Source organism: Sphaeramia orbicularis, chromosome 17 (assembly GCF_902148855.1).
Source record: "Sphaeramia orbicularis chromosome 17, fSphaOr1.1, whole genome shotgun sequence".
In the NCBI taxonomy this organism is placed as follows: Eukaryota; Metazoa; Chordata; class Actinopteri; order Kurtiformes; family Apogonidae; genus Sphaeramia; species Sphaeramia orbicularis.
In genome coordinates, this window is record NC_043973.1 from 4,103,218 (window position 1) to 4,121,262 (window position 18,045).

The following is an 18,045-nucleotide window of genomic DNA, read 5'->3' on the forward strand; positions in this document are numbered from 1 at the left end:
TGGTAGTTTGTTCCAGATATACAGAGCATAGAAACTGAACGCTGATTCTCCATGTTTAGTTCTGACTTTTGGAACACAGAGCAGACCTGCAGCAGATGACCTGAGTGGTCTGGATGGTTCATACTGGACTAGAGGGTCTCTGATGGATTTTGGGCCTAAACCATTCAGTGCTTTATATGCTAGTAAGAGAATTTTAAAGTCTATTCTCTGAGAGACAGGGAGCCAGTGTAGAGACCTCAGAACTGGTCTTCAGAAAAATAAGTGAAATTTTAACAATATTCTGTCTCAGTTTATCATTTACAAATGTACATTAAAATTTACAAATCACAGTGGATCTACAAATGCACAAAACATGTATTAACAAGTTTAGTATTGTTAAAACTAGAAGCACTCGGACAGCGTGTGCCCCCCCGATCACCACCAAAATTGAATCATTTGTTCCTTGTACCAGTATCAACATTTCCTGAAATTTTCATCCAAACCTGTCCATAACTTTTTGAGTTATCTTGCAGACAGACAGACAGACAGACAGACAGACAAACCAACGCCGGCAAAAACATAACCTCCTTGGCGGAGGTAATTACACCTAATTCTCATAAGACATTTCAGGTTTTTCATATTTGTTCAGGTTTGTCAGGTTATAGCCTGAAATGTCTTAAGAAGTGCAGTTTTATCAATATTCTGCCTGTTACTAAATGTTTTGTGTATTTGTAGATCCACTGTGATCTGTAAGTTGTAATGTACATATGTGTAAATGATAAACTGAGACAGAATATTGTTCAAATTGCACTCATTTTTCTTAATAAATTTCTGGTTGTTCATGTTAACCTATTTTTTTTAATGATTGTTTGTAGATGTAAACATTTTCCTAATGTGATTTTACTTTTTTCACTCTAAAGCAAAGAGAAGTTGACATAATTCATAATTTATAGGTTATTATTACCGCGGCCAGGAGGTATTGTGATCACTTTGCTTTGTGTGTTTGTTTGTTTGTTTGTTAGCAACTTTACGGGAAAACTATTACAACCATCTTTACCAAATTGTCCCCACAGATAGGCCTAGGCCCTGGGACCAACCCATTAAATTCTGGGCCAAGTAGGCCAAAGTTCACGGTCACAGCAAGGTCACAAAATCTCAAATTTTCCTATCTCTCATCATTGAGCAATTTTTGAAAATTAATAAAAAATTCAAAACAACTCCGATTAGACTCCAATTTGATCCACCCGTAGCTTATAACAATATCTTGTATCTGGCACAAAACTGTCCACATCCACTGTGGAATGTGGACTCTGTGGACATTTACATTTAACACTGAAAATCCCATTTACGACACATTTTTCATTTACATATGTTTCTATCTGGTTTTTATTTGTTTCTATGTGGTTTTCTGCCGATTGGCTGGTTTATATATGTTTCTATCTGGTTACCTCCGCCAAAGAGGTTATGTTTTTGTCAGGGTTTATTTGTTGGTTGGTTGGTTGGTTAGTTAGCAAGATAACACAAAAAGTTATGGATGGATTTTCATGAAATTTTCAGGAAATGTTGATACTGGCACAAGGAACAAATGATTAAATTTTCGTGGTGATCGGGGGGGTGCAGATCTGTCTTGGCAGAGGTCTGTGCTCTCCGAGTGCTTTTCTAGTGTAATTATTTTACTGGTCTGGCCCAGTTGAGATCATGTGAGATCATGAACTGAAATGAGACGCCTGCTTTAACTTGTTCATCTACACTTACATAAATATAAAACCAGTACTTCTGTTCCCACTAGTAGAGGTAAAACATATAACTACTTTAGCTGATTACGAAGACGCTCTCCTGATATTCACTCCTTGTGTCTCCAGGTGAGTTCATACCTCTGGACCAGACCGACATCAGTGTGGGCTTTGAGACGGGTGATGATCGTCTCTTCCTGGTGTCTCCTTTGGTGATATCCCATGAGATCGATGCACATTCACCCTTCTGGGACATGTCCCAGGCCCAGCTGGAGAAGGAGGACTTTGAAATCGTGGTCATCCTGGAGGGAATGGTGGAGGCCACAGGTAAGAAAACAGTGAAACTTGTATGCCTGTGGAATGATGGGAACAGAAATCCATAAATAGTTAAATAACCCTCCCTGGTGCTCTGGACTAATATAATATTCACTAAGTATAAATTATAGTATGATGAATGTGGACTGGTTTTGTGTGAAAAATCCTCATAAAATATGCTCAGAATGCAAGTCAAAATGTCTACGTGGGAATGCAATTGCTTGTTTTGCATATGAAGTGATGAAATAAAGATGTGGGCGATGGGAAAAATTTGTGCTGCTAAAAAAAAAAAAAAAATGCATTGAATGAACACATGGTACTCACTGTAAATAGTCCCAGTAAGCTGGTGTTAATTATATGCCATGTACAAATGGTTTGTTGTAGATTTTTAATACAGTGAGTGAAACAGAAGTGTGTTGTTTGAAATTAATTCCAGTTATTTACATATTCCTTTTTAATCTGACCACAATGTTGCCTCCAGCCTCTGTGTTTCCAATACATGTTTGGCTAACACTAGTGGAAATAAGCATTAAAAAATGAATTTTGCAAATGCATTCAATAGTCTGATATTACAGGAATACTGCTACTGTTTTACAGAAGGCTTTCCTTTTAAAACTATCCATTAGAAAATGAAAGTTCCCTTCCAGGACATCCTGAGTTTAGACGCACGTGCTTGTTTGAGTGCTCTTCAATCTCCCCATAGTCTCTGTGTGTGCTTTTAAGGCAATATGACGTTATGATGACAGAGGAAAACGGACATTTAGAGAAATCAGTCTTTTTAAAATGGAGAATTTCATCATTGTAGTTGGATGCCTCTGCTAATCAGTCAAGTAACAGTGAACATCCTTGTCTGAACAGACTCACACATGAAGGTATAAGGTGATTTGCAAAAATGGAAGTAAATTGTTGTAGAATATTTGTGTGTGTGTGTATATATATATATATATATATATATATATATATATATATATGTAAAATACAATAGTATATGCTACAGTTCCAGTCCAACATTAGTCTGTTCGTTTAGTAAAGTTCTAAACAAGGTTATTATCGTTAACGAAAACAAACAAAATGACGAAAACTAGAATTGTAAAAACATTTTCGTTAACTGAAATAAATAAAAACTATAATTAAAACAAAAACATGATAACTAACTGAAACTGTATTGTGTGATTACAAAACTAACTAAAACATATAAAAATTACGGCTAAAATTCCCTTAGTTTTCGTCTTTTTCAATGCTGGATTGATATGAAATTGATTTATTTCCCTCAAGTAATTTTAGCTGCTGGCACCATATGATATTTAATAGTCCGTCACTTCTCGTCACTTGTGGTTTAGAGTCGTCTTCTGGTCCCCACTCTACCTGGAAACATGTAGACCCAAGTTTTGAGAAAGCAGCAGAGTCCTGTCTGGGATTTATTTGAATTCGACGGCGAAGAAGATAAAAGATATAAAGAAACTAAAACTAAACTAAAACTAAGCTTTTTGAAAATAACAAAAACTAATAAAAACTAGCAAACCTGCTCTAAAAACTAATCAAAACTAACTGAATTAGAGAAAAAAAAGTCAAAACTAAATAAAGCTAAACTATAATGAAAAATAATAATGACCTTGGTTCTAAAGACCAGACTTCTGCATTTGTTAGTCTCTGTACACGGGTGCTTCTGTGAAACTGGTCCTAAAAACAGGACAGATGGGCTAAAAATTCAAAGCAGATGTAGACTAATGTTATGAAGCAAGTTTGGAAGCACTGTGGTTCTATTTTAACAATAAATATTTACTGAGATAAAAGAGAAGCTATTTTTCAGATAAAACATATTTTACATAATTTTTTATGCAAAAATCCACATGTAACACAGTCAAAAGGACATGAAAATTACATGCTACTATTTTATCAAATATCTCTTTACTCTCTCACAGGTACACTCACAGTCAATGAAAACTTTGAGACCATATTTTTCGACGTAATTTTTATTTTGAAACCCTAAACTGGATTTTTTTCATATGAATCATTTGTTTAGGATATTGGCATACAGAAACAAAAATCTAAAGTTTCAAGAATAATTTCAAAACAAAAAACTTAACAAAAGAAAATGGCACCTGCCAAACACAAAATCACAACAGTAGCGGTCCTGGTCTGCAGTTGTCCCTCTCTCTCTCCCTGGACGCGGTCTATGGTCATCAGAGCCTGTGGTGTTGTGGCGTTCAACCAGGTTTGTGATTGTGGGTTGGGAACAGCCCATACACAGGCCTGGCTACATCACTGGAGCTCAAACCGGCCTCCACCATACCCAGTGCCCGGAGACGTTGTTCCTGTGATAGACGTGGCATGATGCCGTTCACTGGACTAACAATGGTGGCCTTTTCTGGGCCTTTATACAGGCCTTCAAAACCAATCCTCAAATTGTGCAGATACCCACTGAGTGTTGCTCAACGTGTATTTGGTCCACTTTTGCAAAGAGACCAACCCATGTGCAATGAACCGTGACAACATGACGATTCATCATTATCTCAACTACCCGAGCACTAAGTCATCAATAAATCCACAATGAATAATTACAACCCCCCTACAAGTAGAAATATGCAGACATTTCTTCCTCAAAGTTTCTATTGACTGTCAGTATACATTTTGGGAATCTAACTAATTATGCAAGGGAGAGTGTTTCACATAAATGTCCCCTCTTGCAAAATCACTCGCGATTTATTTGTGTTTAAATGGGCAGGTTCTGTATGTAACACCAGTGGACACGATGGGATCCACACCAAACCTGGAATGAGACTGAGATTCATGAAAAACCCACATGTGTGGAGTAGAAAAACCACTTGAATCAACACATTTAACAGTGTCTTTATTTATAGTCTAGGTAGCTTTTCATGTCCCAGTTTTGGTCCTATTTTTGGTCCCAACATTTTATTAAAAATTCATTAATTATGGGATGGCTCAGAGCAAGAGTATAATTTTTTTTTTTGCATTAATCTGAGGTCATCATTAGGTCCATCCTGGGGGGAAATATGTCTACATTTACCTTTTATTATTGGGTCTAAAAAGCTGGAAAAGTGACAGATACCAAAATGAACCCAGTTTCATAGAAGCACCCATTCAGATCCAGTTTTGGAATATATGTGAAGTACAGCAGGAAAAACAAGTGTCAGGCTTTAAAGAAACAGTTTCTATAAATCAAAGTGGTCGTATTTAGTGTGACCTCCCCTTTTGTTGAGACAATATGAAGTTTAGAGCATTCATATTCTGTTGTTTTATACCAGGTTTCACTCAACACATGTCAGATGTTTCTAATTGTTTGTGCTTCTTCTTGTCATGAGGTCAGAGGTCACACTAAAAAGTGACTTTAACCTTCACAGCCTATTTAGTTCAGTTTTTGTGTGTTTTTTAAGGCTCTGCACATATTTCCTGTATTTTCTTATTGTATCTGAAGAACAAACAATGAGAAATAAATATGTATGCTCATTTCAATCCTGCAAAAATAACTAAGCTTAAGGTGGAATAAGACATTTGCACAGCACTGTTCATGTGTAGTATACATGCTGCTTTTACTTCTAATAATAATGGCCAGAAAAGTGGTTGTTCAGAACATGTTAAGGTTAGTCTTGTGCCTCTGATTTAGTCTGAATGTGACAGGAGTAACAATATGTTTTCCAGGAAAGAGGAACAGGGGAGGTGAAAGTGGAAGCCAGGAAGTTAAGTAGCACAAACTTCAGTTGGAAAAACTGTACAACATAAACACACATTAGGGCTAAAATAAACACCCTCCTCCCAAAACAAGGAGTAGGACACATCACAAAGTGAGATGGGTGCCAAATGACCCCCTGACCCCAATGAGCAGTCAGACCCAGCTGTGTTCAATCTGCTGCTCCAGACAGGACGAATGGAAACACCTGACGACAGCAGAGACGACACAGGCCACGACCACAACAACTAACATCATGTCACTGAGGCCGTTTACATGCACACCAAGACTCCGATCATTGTCTGATTTCTGGAGTTATCCGATTATTCCACTGATCATGGAAACAGTATATTCTGATCTGTTTTATCAGATAACAGTAGTAATCTGATTATGAGAAATCAGATACCTGGATTTCTCCCCAGTATTCCCATGTCTTCTGCATGTGTACAGGTTAATGTGATTTATTAAATTCTTTTTACATCTACATGTGTAAACACAATTAAAATCATAGTTATGTAGTCAAACATGAGAACACAATAACTGGAAATTTGATTCTACTATCGCTATGTATGTACATACTCTGAAAGAAATGCATAATGGACTGGAGCATCTAAACCAGGGTTTACGATTATCGCAGTTCTTAAGTCAGTGCTTTTCCAACCTTGGGGTCGGGACCCCACATGGGGTCACCTGGAATTCAAATGGGGTCGCCTGAAATTTCTAGTAATTGATAAAAATGAAGAAAAACTTACTAATAAAAAAAAAAAATATGGTGAGTTGAGAGGGACAATCACAACACATAAAAGACATGACAAACTGAAGCTGAAACTGAAGCACTGTGGTTCTGTTTATCTGTCAAATGTTCATTGTGGTCAGTTTCAGATGCTGCAGCTCTTTCATAATTCATAGTTTGAGTTCTTGTTTGTTCAGTATTAATTGTCAGCCTTGTAAATCCAAGCTGGACTGACTGTACATATCCTGACCAAAGAAAATAAAATTCTCATTTTGTGCAGTAATCTACACCTGGCTTTTCTGCCTCCGTCCATAATAATATACATTTTATAGACTAAATGTCCTGTAAAATTAACACTTATTTGCAGCATAGTGTAGCAAACTATTACATGATCAAAACCAAATTAATTTTAGCAAAAAAAAAAATGGCTGTGTTCGAGGGTTGCCAGAAATTTCTGACATTAAAATGGGGTCATGAGCCAAAAAAGGTTGGGAACCACTGTCTTAAGTGCATGTAAATGCGTCAGATCTGATTATTACAATTCTGATTACTAACAGTTATTTGATTTTATGGTCATGGAAACAGGCTCACTGTCGGATAGAAATGTCATCATTCCATCTTTTTATCCTGTTTCATGTGAAATTTGGTCATACTTGCTGTCTGAATTGTGGAGTTAGGGAAGAGTAGCACCATCCAGGCTGAAACATGAAGCCAACACAGACTGAACATTCACTAGAGGTTGACTCCAAATGTGAGTTAATCCCTTTAGACCTCCATGTTAAAATGCCCGACTTTGCAGCAAAAACATGTTGTACAAAAACAGTTTTCTGGCTAATTGGCTAATTGGTTTATGACAGCTCGATGGGGTTGCCAGTACTTTCTCCCACACTGCTCCCAGACTCTGGAGCTACCTTCCCACTCATATCAACACACTGAAATACATCAAAACTGCACTTAAAACCTACCTCTTTTTTAACCTGCCAAAGATCTTAATGCCAATCCAAACAGATTATTATGATATTCATTTTGAACTCTTTGCTTCGTTGCTTAGAACAGTACACTGTTTTTATGTAATATGACCTTGAGTACCATTGAATAAAATGTATTATCATTAATTTTTATGTAACTTAAGTGTTTATAAACTTAAAAATCTACTTTAACTCCCAAAGACCCAAACAAAAAAGCATCTACTGATCTAAAATGTTTAATGCCTGTTGTTTCACTAATCCTATCAATACATGTAAATAATGGTGTAAAATACAGTTTGTCATCTTTTCATGGTCATCAGATATGACTCATCAGAGGCTCTGTAGTGAACGTGGAAACACCGTCATCTTCTACAACATTGATTCATCAGTAAAACCCATGGAGTTGGATCAGTGACAGTGGATGGACACTTATTTTGAAGTTCAGTTATTAAAATCTTTGCTGAAAAAGTCAGTTTTTTTTTTTTAATCAGTTTTCTCTGTTTCTGATATAATATATAACAAATATATATACTATATAAGAAATCATGATTAATCACTTAAGAAATGTTCAATAGAGAGAAAAATTCATTTGGGAACTGCCACATAAGTAGCACTGGGTCTTTAAGGGTTAAAACCAACTGCATCAATACCTTGTACAGATATTGAAGATAATGAGCAGCAAAATTAGGAGTAAAAACAGGAGATGTATTGTGTTACCATAGAAAACCTTAAATCCACTAGTATGTTGGTGTTAAGATGTTCATATATCTATTAGTTTTTTCCAAATGAAGCACACAAGCTAACAGGTTAGCTGTCAAGATTAGCTATGTGACATGGATGGATGGATGGATTTGATCTCAAATGGGGCGGACCAGTAAAATACTATCATAATAACCTATAAATAATGACAACTCCAACATTTTCTTTTGTTTTAGTATAAAAATGTCAAATTACATGAAAATATTTCCATTTACAAACTATCACAAAAAGGGAATATATTGAACAAATATGAACAACATGAAATGTCTAAAGAGAAGTAAGTGCAATTGTACCAATATTCTGCCTGTTACTAAAGGTTTTGTGTATTCGTAGATCTGCTGTGATCTGTAAGTTGTACATGTTTAAATAATAAACTGAGGCAGAATATTGTTACCTCTGCCAGGAGGTGTTGTGATCGCTTTGCTTTGTGTGTTTGCGTGTTTGTTTGTTAGCAGGATAAGTCAAAAAGTTATGGACAGATTTTCAGGAAGTTTTCAGGAAATGTTGATACTGGCACAAGGAAGAAATGATTCAATTTTGGTGGTGATCGGGAGGGGACACGAAAGATCTGTCTTGGCAGAGGTCTGTGCTCTCCGAGTGCTTTTCTTGTTAACATTGCACTTATTTCAGGTTGTTCGTGGACGTTCCAGGGTGCCTGCGCAGGTCTTGAAAGTCTTAAGTGTGGAATTTTGAAATGCTGTTTTCCAGACCTTGAAAAGTCTGGAATTTTGTGTGAAAGTCTTACTAAAGTATGGAAAAATGTCAGTGTATGCTCAAAGCCACATAATCTTGTAAGATAAGAAATACATGAGGAAAGCACATAAAAAACTAGATATGATTTCACTAACCGGTCGGTACTGGAATGATTTTAGTGAAACTTGTTTGTGTGATATCCATGCACTTTTGTGATTTTCATATGTTTTGAAAATGATTCTGTCAGTAAAACATAGTTTACTGCGAATTATGCATTCATTCATTCATACATTTATTAAAATGAACTTTTGTACTACACACAACAGGTACAATCTCAACCAAAAAAGGCAAGAATAAAAGTACATAAAGTCAAGGTTATGGGGGAAAAAATAGCAGTTTTGAAAATGTCTGGAAAAAGTCTGCACAAGCACCCTGATGTTCAAGTTATTCACAATTTTCAAAAGGATGGTTTGTAGAAGTAAACATTTTTCAATGTAAAACATAGAGAAAGTTTTATTTATCGGTTATTATGTAATTATTTTACCAGTTTGACCCACTTGAGATCATATTGGGCTGAAAGTGGCCTCAGAACTGAATTAAGTTTGACACCCCTGCTGTAGAACATCTTTGTGAACTTTGACACCTAATTGTTATGAAGTTGTCATTAGAGCAGGTAATGGTGCCAAATGTCTGGGTGTATTTTTACCCCACCCCCCAAAGGGGAGGCAAGGGGTATTGTTTTTGATTCGGTTTGCTTCTTTGTTAACACTGTAGCAGCAAAACTATTGCTTGAATTTATACCAAATGGGGTTTATAGTTTCCCAGTGACCCAGAATAAATGTGATTACATTTTAGGAAAAGTAGGTCAAAGTTCAAATTTTTAATGAATTTTTAAAATTCTTTTTTCCTCATTTACTTATAATGGGTGAAATGTGTCTATGCTGTCTATTTCTATGCTGACATCATGCGCATAGACATGATGACGTCATCTGGATCGACTCCAAAATAAGCAACAATATGTGTGAGGGGCGGGGTTTGTTGTACCTGGCACCACTTGTTCGTCTTTGAACATACTCTTTCATTACCAAACTGTTAGTTACTGGGACAAAGAAGAAAAAAAGCTTCAGTATTCCAGTACATCTACCTCCAGTCAGAATGGTTCAGTGAATACTCATCTGCCCTTTGGCAAGGCATTGATCCATTACTTGTTAGTCACTCTTAAAAAAGTATCAGTGCAAAGCCTTAAATGTTACAGTGTGATACTAGTTTGTTTAGAGTTTTGCTCTGGCTTTGGACACTTTTAAAGTTTGTGTTTGTAAAGCTTGAAATACCCAAAGCCTCAAGAGGGTTTTTACCAAATGTATCAAAGTGTCAGAAGATGTGACTCACACTAGCTGAGCAACACATTACCTGTGCTCAGAGATCGCCACGTAGATGACACGCTCCGAGATTTTAAGTTAAATTTGTGTTTGTCGGCCAAATGGACTCGTCTCACTGTGTGATATCATCAAATCCAAACAGGTATAAACACAGTCTGGTACGAGCAAACAGTGAATTGTCTGTACCCTGTGAGGATTTAGATGGGCCATGTTTATCTCTTGTTGTTCTTTATCCCTGTCTCATATTTCCTTATGTCACATTCATTCTGAGAGGATAATGTACTCAACTGTTCCTCACCACTTGGCAGGAATTCATTGTACGAGAGCTATTCAGGATGTGTCTCCATGAGGTAAAGGTGGCCTCTGCCTACTCCAGATATTGATTCCTTTTGTCAGAGTGCTACGGAGAGGTACAAACAAGTAGCCAACGGTCGTAACTCTGCTGCAGAGTGGACTCATATAAAAACAGCCTGCCAATGAAACCGTTAGGGACTAAACAGGTGGATTCATTATCTTTGGATCTTAAGTGTGTGGCCACAGAAAAGCACAGACACAGCATTTTGATTCCTCCCATATATTTACTGGTATCTACATTATCATCACCTTCCTCAAATAAATGATGAAGTCATTTTTACAGATTTTTCAGGGAACACAAAACTTAACCAGAAATTACGTATTTGGGGATTTAGGCAAAAAGCCGTTTTTATCTCACCTGCCGACAGGCCTCGAGCTGCTGTCACTGTGTCTGGCATCATCGTCTTCATCATCGTCTTCATCGTCTTCATTGTAGTTTTCATTGGCACTTTCTTCAAACATCTTCTCCAACAAAACTACTGGTCGGATTCATTTCAAATTTTACAGCTTCCTTTCAACAAAGTCTGTTCACAGTTTTGAGAAATTTAGATTTTTACATTTTTATGAATTTTTAAATATTAACAATGTGCCTTTACTTATTATGGTCCATATTTTGATGGGTTATAATATGTAAATGGTTACCAATATCAGTATGGCTCCTATAGATCAGTGACAGAAGTCATATATGGACTTGGATTGAATTAGTTGAGTTCTCCTCCAGTCAAAGTACCACCCACTTCTATTGGGAGACTGAGCTCCTGCATCCAGACCACAGGACTCTAACAGAACAGAACCTGACAACCTCACAAATTCAACTTGGTATTGACTCTAAATAGAACATGCCGGTGAGATACAGGGACACTGGTCCTATTTTGACTTATTTTACAGGAAACACAAAACTTAACCAGAAATTGAATAAAAAAGTCATTTTTGTCAAAAATGACTGAGGCGATTATCGTAGGACAGTGGCATTATGCGTCTGTGTATTTATCACACTGTTTAATGTTTTCAGGGATGACGTGCCAGGCGAGGAGCTCATACCTAGCAGAGGAGGTGATGTGGGGTCACCGGTTCAGCCCCATGATGTCCCTGGCTGAGGGCTTCTTCGATGTTGACTACGGCGCTTTCCATCACACATTCGAGGTAATGCATTACGACACTGCTGAGATGAGGGCTGACTGAAAGAAGTGTTAATTGTTTGATGCTTTAACTGCACACATTTCTTGCTAAAAATTAATAAGCGTCTTTCTTCATGATTGTTTCTTCACATGGAAAAAGCTCCAGTTTGAAATTTAGCTGAAATTTAGCACAGGTAGTAGTATATGGAGTTAATATTCTGCCATATCCTAACAAGGACACAACACAAATGCCCCGACGAACTTTAACAAATACAGTTTAGTTTGCAGATGTAAAACACGATCAAGAAACTAATGCAAATGTTTTGCAGATACAATATAAGTGGATAGATAGATAGATAGATAGATAGATAGATAGATAGATAGATAGATAGATAGATAGATAGATAGATAGATAGATAGATAGATAGATAGATAGATAGATAGATAGATAGATAGATAGATAGATAGATAGATAGATAGATAGATAGATATCAAATTAATGCACAACATGAAACAGGTATAGCATGTCTTAAAATAATAATCTGTGCAATAAATCATACTCATATGTATAATCTGTACACATGTCTATATATATATATATATATATATATATATATATATATATATATATATGTGTAGATATGTGTGTATATATAGGTGTACATATAAATATCTCTTCTATCCAACCTGTAACACATTCAACATGTAAACAACAGCTGTAAATAGTATTTATAGCTTTTTTTATATGTAAGTTACATTACTATATTTCCTTTTGTATCTATTTATTGTACGAACTGAAGGCTCTTTTTACTCTTGTGCTCTGTTGTTCTCCACTCTTGCTGCCGTAAATTTGGAATTTCCCCTCGTAGGACTAATAAAGGAATATCTTATCTTATCTTAAAGCTAAAGAGCTTAAGTCTTAAGTTCTATTCTTATGTTAGTTTGTTAAATTGTAAAAATTTTATTCTATTTTCTTAGCTTATTTTTTAGTTTTTGTAATTTTATATTCACTCCATTCTTTTTTCTGTAGCAGTGGTGTTTGTAAATATTGCTGCACTGACTGGAGTTACATTCCTAATTTAATTGTGCACACAATGACAATAAAGTCTATTCTATTCTATTCTATTCTATTCTATTCTATTCTATTCTTACAAAAAGCAGTCAGATGCATTACCATCTTTTACTATGTTGGAGTGTGAACCAGAGTTAATACCTACCAAACCTGTTTTTTTGTTGTTTTTTTTGGTTTGGGTGTTCTTATTACGTAAGGTTCATTTTGTTCAAGGACTCCCATAGTCTTACATTTGAACTTTCTACAAAAATAGTAAGTCGGTATTTTTCTCCAGGATTTACAGGCTAATAGAAGGCTTTGTCATGTCAGGCTTTTATGAGCTGTGACTGACGGCTTGCTTACCTGCTAAGGTGGGCTCTAAGCTTCTCTTCATTGAACTAAACATTTACTCCTGACAGACTATTGACTGGAGTTGTGGTTAAAACATTACAATAACAAGACCATCAAATTATCCTTGATTAAATTTATAGTGTCACTCTTTTACTAATCTAGCATTAGTTCCCCAGGAGCCTTCACATATGACTAACTCCAAAAAATTAATGTGATAATCGACAAAAAAGAAGGTACTGACTTCAAACACGTCCAAAACCAATGGCTGATGTCATGATTTATCATTATGAGGATTTTCACAGAATTTCTCAACACATTTCTTAATTTCACCAACACATAGCACCACCTGCTGTTGTGGATGGGAAATTATTCAGGACATTTGTGCGAAGATCATTAGGAACTATGTATGTATGTATGTATGCATGTATGTATGTATGTATTTATTTATTTATCTTTACTTAACTTGGAAAAAAACTCATCTGTTTTGCAAGACTGTCCTGGCAAAGACAGTAGAAGCAGAATTTACAGACAATAGAGATTTAATACATAATAAAAGTCAGTTCTAAAACATACATAAAACACCAAACTAAATACATACATATAAAACACCATCAATAATTTAAAAGGTACTAAAAGTATAACAACAACGTCCCTTAAAAGTATCTCAAAGCAGAATATGATTCAGTCAGTTAGAAGAACATCTACATCCAGATTTATCCTTTTCCCATTCATTTAAAATGACTTTGAAAGTATTTAAAGAGACCAGCTCCTCCAGTTTTATCTCCTTCTGTAGGTTGTTCCAGGCAGTGGAACCAGAACGTTTAACAGATTCCCCAGTTCTGGTCTGACTTTTGGAACATGTGAATATAACACATCCTGGGACCGGAGATTGTAATTATTAATGTCATTCCAACAGATGCAGATCATTAAATATCTTTAATACTGCATATATATATTAACCCTTTCATGCACACTGGTCACTACAGTGGACAGTTATTCAAAGCTGTTCTCTTGTATATTCATGGGTTTTGTTGTTTTAGTTCCATATCAGCCAACACAGTGGACGCTTATGCATCATCTCATCCACTGTAATTCATACCATTAGTGTAACTTTGCTGTTCTAGAAAAACCTGATCTGCAGTAAGATGTCTGAGTGTCGAAGGGGTGGGATTAAATAAATTATACTTCCTCCCACTCCTTTTCGAATGTGCAAATGAAGTCATGTAGACGTATAAGTTTTGTTTTTTTGTTTTCTTCCATGACCTCTTACTACCTGTTTTATTTCTAAAGACTAAATAAGATTACTTTGCCTTGTTGCATATTCGAAATAAACTAAAGTTAAAAAAAAAAAAAATCAATTATTGTTACTAAACTGCAATGAACTGTTTTTTGTTTTTGTTTTTTGTTTTTTTGTTTTTTTACAAAAAAATTGTTTTTTCTTTTTTTGCATATTATCTCCATGAAGTGAGTAATGACTAGTATTAGTTTGTTAAAATGTGAGAAAGCTTCTTCTTCTTTTCTTCAAAAATTAAACGCATGGTGTCAAGCTGACATTTTTGGAACTCCATGAAAAATAGGCTCATAAGAAAATTTTCAATCACATTGTTTTTTTCATGCCTAAAGAGGAATAAAAACACTCAGGAAATAAATGTTGATTAAGGTTCTCATAATTCATGTATGAAAGGGTTAAATATTGTTTTGTATTTACAAACCATACTGTTTTTGTCAGTGAGTCCAAAGGCATATGTGACACACATAAAGTAGCTCCATATTGGCCTAATATCTTTGGCCTAATTCATGATCTCCTAATAGAAATTGTCCCTTATATGTTTTGATGATACCTCATCCCACTCTGACTGTATCTGATGACATTGTACATTCTGTGCCATTTCTTCTCATCTCTGTTATTGGATGGACAAAAGCAATAAGCAGGAGCTTAATCCTAACGTTTCTGTTGCTGTTCAGCGCTCAGATATAGAACAAACACCACCGACAGTAACCTCAACACAACAGAATGAGTGAGGTAAACAACTCCAGCTCCAGCTCGCTTATCCCTATTCCTGTTTCCACCTACATATGTAACAGCCCATTCTCACATTCTCTTGAGGTTGTTGAAAAGCATGCTGGGAAATGTAGGGAATCTACATGATTTATTTCTGAAGTATGTATTTTTGTCGGAGCATCACATGGACCAGTGCCACATATGAAAGCTTTCAGGCCTACATTATTTTTGAATGCAAATCCCTGGATTAACCACTTTTGTTTGTTTTTTTTTTTACACACACACACACACACACAACTCAACATTCACAAATGAAACAGCAGAAAGAACATGTACAAGCAGTAATGCAACACGAATACACAACCCCACTTACAATTTACATACTTGTGATTTGTTTTTACTTTAAAAATAAAACATTACAGTCTTAATTCTATTGAAGGACTAATACAACAGTGACTGTGAGGTTTAGTAGAGGTGTAAGAAGGTGAGGTTAGGACCTCCTATACTTTTAGGGCTTTTCAGCTTTATTATCCAGGTTAAAACATTTGAAAGTAAATCAATAAAAAAAAAAAAAAATCAAATGTATTGATTTACATTACTTTGATGAAGTAAATGAAATAATTATGGACTGTGGACCTGTAAATTCTTTTTACTTTCATCTTTATTTGTTTTCAGTCACTAACTTGATGCTGTGAAAGTACAATAGTGGGAAGTAACTGGATTGTTCAGAAAATCTGTGACAATATTTACTTGACAATTTTTTTCTGACATTTTAACACAAATACCTGGACTTTCTACTCCTTATTATTTTAAAACAAGCTTCGTACCTTACTTACTGAACTTAACTTATGACCTGAACTTCAATCGACATCTTCTTTATCATTGTTTAAAAAGTATCAGAAAAGGACTTTAATTCATGAAAAAATGTAAGGCTATATATCGTTTGATTTGTATTTGATGATTTTTAATGTGATTTGCATTTTTATTGTTTTTATTTTAGTTTATTAATTCAATTATATTGTATTTTTTAATTCTTTTTTTCATTTTTTGTTGTGTATTGTTAATTTCTGGGGAGGTATTCATATAACCCTTTTTTGGCTTGTAACCTTTCCTGCACAATGATGTTACTTGTTTGAATGTTTTGTTTTGTGTTTTTTTGCTGTTTTATGATGTGCAAATAAATAAATACTTAAATGTTTTCAATCCATTTAAGGGAAATTACAGTACACCACATCAAGACTGATTTCAACCTACATGGATGAGGCAATAATGCATAGAAAATACAATGAGACAGTGTATATAGTAGTGCATATCACGCACGCACACACACACACACACACACACACACACACACACACACACACACACAGTAATGTAAAGATTCTGCAGATCACAGTGCTTTGGTGTTTCTGTATACGTATAGCTAATATCCTCACATGTGTTCATATATGTTCAGAGTAACTATGAAAGTAATACTGGACATCCCAGTGGAGTGATGACAGAAGAATAAAAAACTGGGCTGACTCTTTCGTGACTCTGTTTCTACGTATCCTCACCCTAGGTGGACACGCCGTCATCGTCAGCACGTGAGCTCTCATTGGCCGCAGCTCGACTCGACGCTCACCTGTACTGGTCCATCTCCAGCAGGCTGGACGAGGAGCCCACCCTGGCCAACCAAGCCACTAAACAGCCAGACAGCGGCTGTGGGGGAGAACCCACCTTTATCGTCGGAGAGATGACTGACATCCAGGAGCAATCGGGACTGGGCGAGCTGAATGGCAGCGTCGCCACCGACCAATCTGAATCAGAGGCCTAGATCAGAGAATGTTTACAAAGACTTTCAGTATTTCACCACATCACAGTTAGTGTTTGCAGATCTTTTCTTTCGGCAGTTGCATAGTTTCTAGGCTGAGTTTTATGGTATAGGTCATATCTTATGTTACCACACTGACAATTATTTTCTGGATATTTTTGTCTTTTATTTCTACATTGATGTTTGTTTCAAGTGTATGTGTGCTCTCTCTTTTCAATTTGTTGTGTTAGCTCCAATCACCCTTGCCTATATCTACATTTAAATAAGAATACTATGCTTTAGGTGGGGTCAACAATAGCATATCCTGTAGACTAATACAGAATGTTACACAGGTTTGTCTTGTTAGGCAAAATGATGAAAGGGTCATTGTTTGTGTTTGTGAGTGAAGTGTCTGGATTGTTCACATATGAAATAGGTACAGTGCATAGATGCTTTTTTCACCTGCGCATGAATATCACTCGATGATATTAAGGAATAGACTAAAAAATGGTAGTAACCTTGAATTTCTTTATCTAAGCTGGCAGGAGATTAACAACAGTTGGTGCTTGTTTGAAGGGACTGGAGGGACTCTACTCTGCTGTGATAGGCTGTTCGCTACACAACTGGTTCATTAGCAGCTGTTATGTCAAAATATGTGCTAATACCCTCAGTAAGCTAATCACAAGTCTACAATCTTCTAAAGGTTGTATTTGGACAGGTTGCACTGTCTGCTACCAGTCAGCAATAGGGATGTAACGATATGAAAATTTCATATCACGGTTATTGTGACCAAAATTATCACGGTTGTCATTATTATCACGGTATTGTTGAAATTGTGCTCAAAATGTTCAAAAAGTACTAATACACACACTGAAATAATTTAACCAAGTTGTATTAAAAACAACAACAACAAAAAAAACCAAATAAAATAATTGGCACAATGTACCTTCTGTCGGCAGAAACATTCAAATATTAACCCTTAGTGGCCTGAGCCTATTTTGGCCATTTTTCAGTACTTTTGATTTTGCCTTTATATACTATATAAACAAACGTTTACTATACCCATGTTTGGGATCTTTTTTTTTTAGCACAACTTCTTCTATCTTATCTGTCTATTATTTTTTCCACTT

The 18,045-nt window shown here is 35.8% G+C and overlaps 1 protein-coding gene across 1 annotated transcript in view; it reads left to right on the top strand.

Annotated features, from left to right (window-relative positions):
- Window positions 1-17,668, top strand: part of kcnj9 (potassium inwardly rectifying channel subfamily J member 9) — a 30,094-nt gene extending 12,426 nt beyond the window's left edge. Inside the window, exons 6-8 of the mRNA XM_030159623.1 lie at window positions 1,842-2,039; window positions 11,614-11,744; window positions 16,685-17,668. Coding sequence (XP_030015483.1) covers window positions 1,842-2,039; window positions 11,614-11,744; window positions 16,685-16,939 — 584 coding nt within the window. The 3' untranslated portion in view covers window positions 16,940-17,668. The remainder of the gene's footprint in view (window positions 1-1,841; window positions 2,040-11,613; window positions 11,745-16,684) is intronic.
- Window positions 17,669-18,045: the final 377 nt, after the last annotated feature.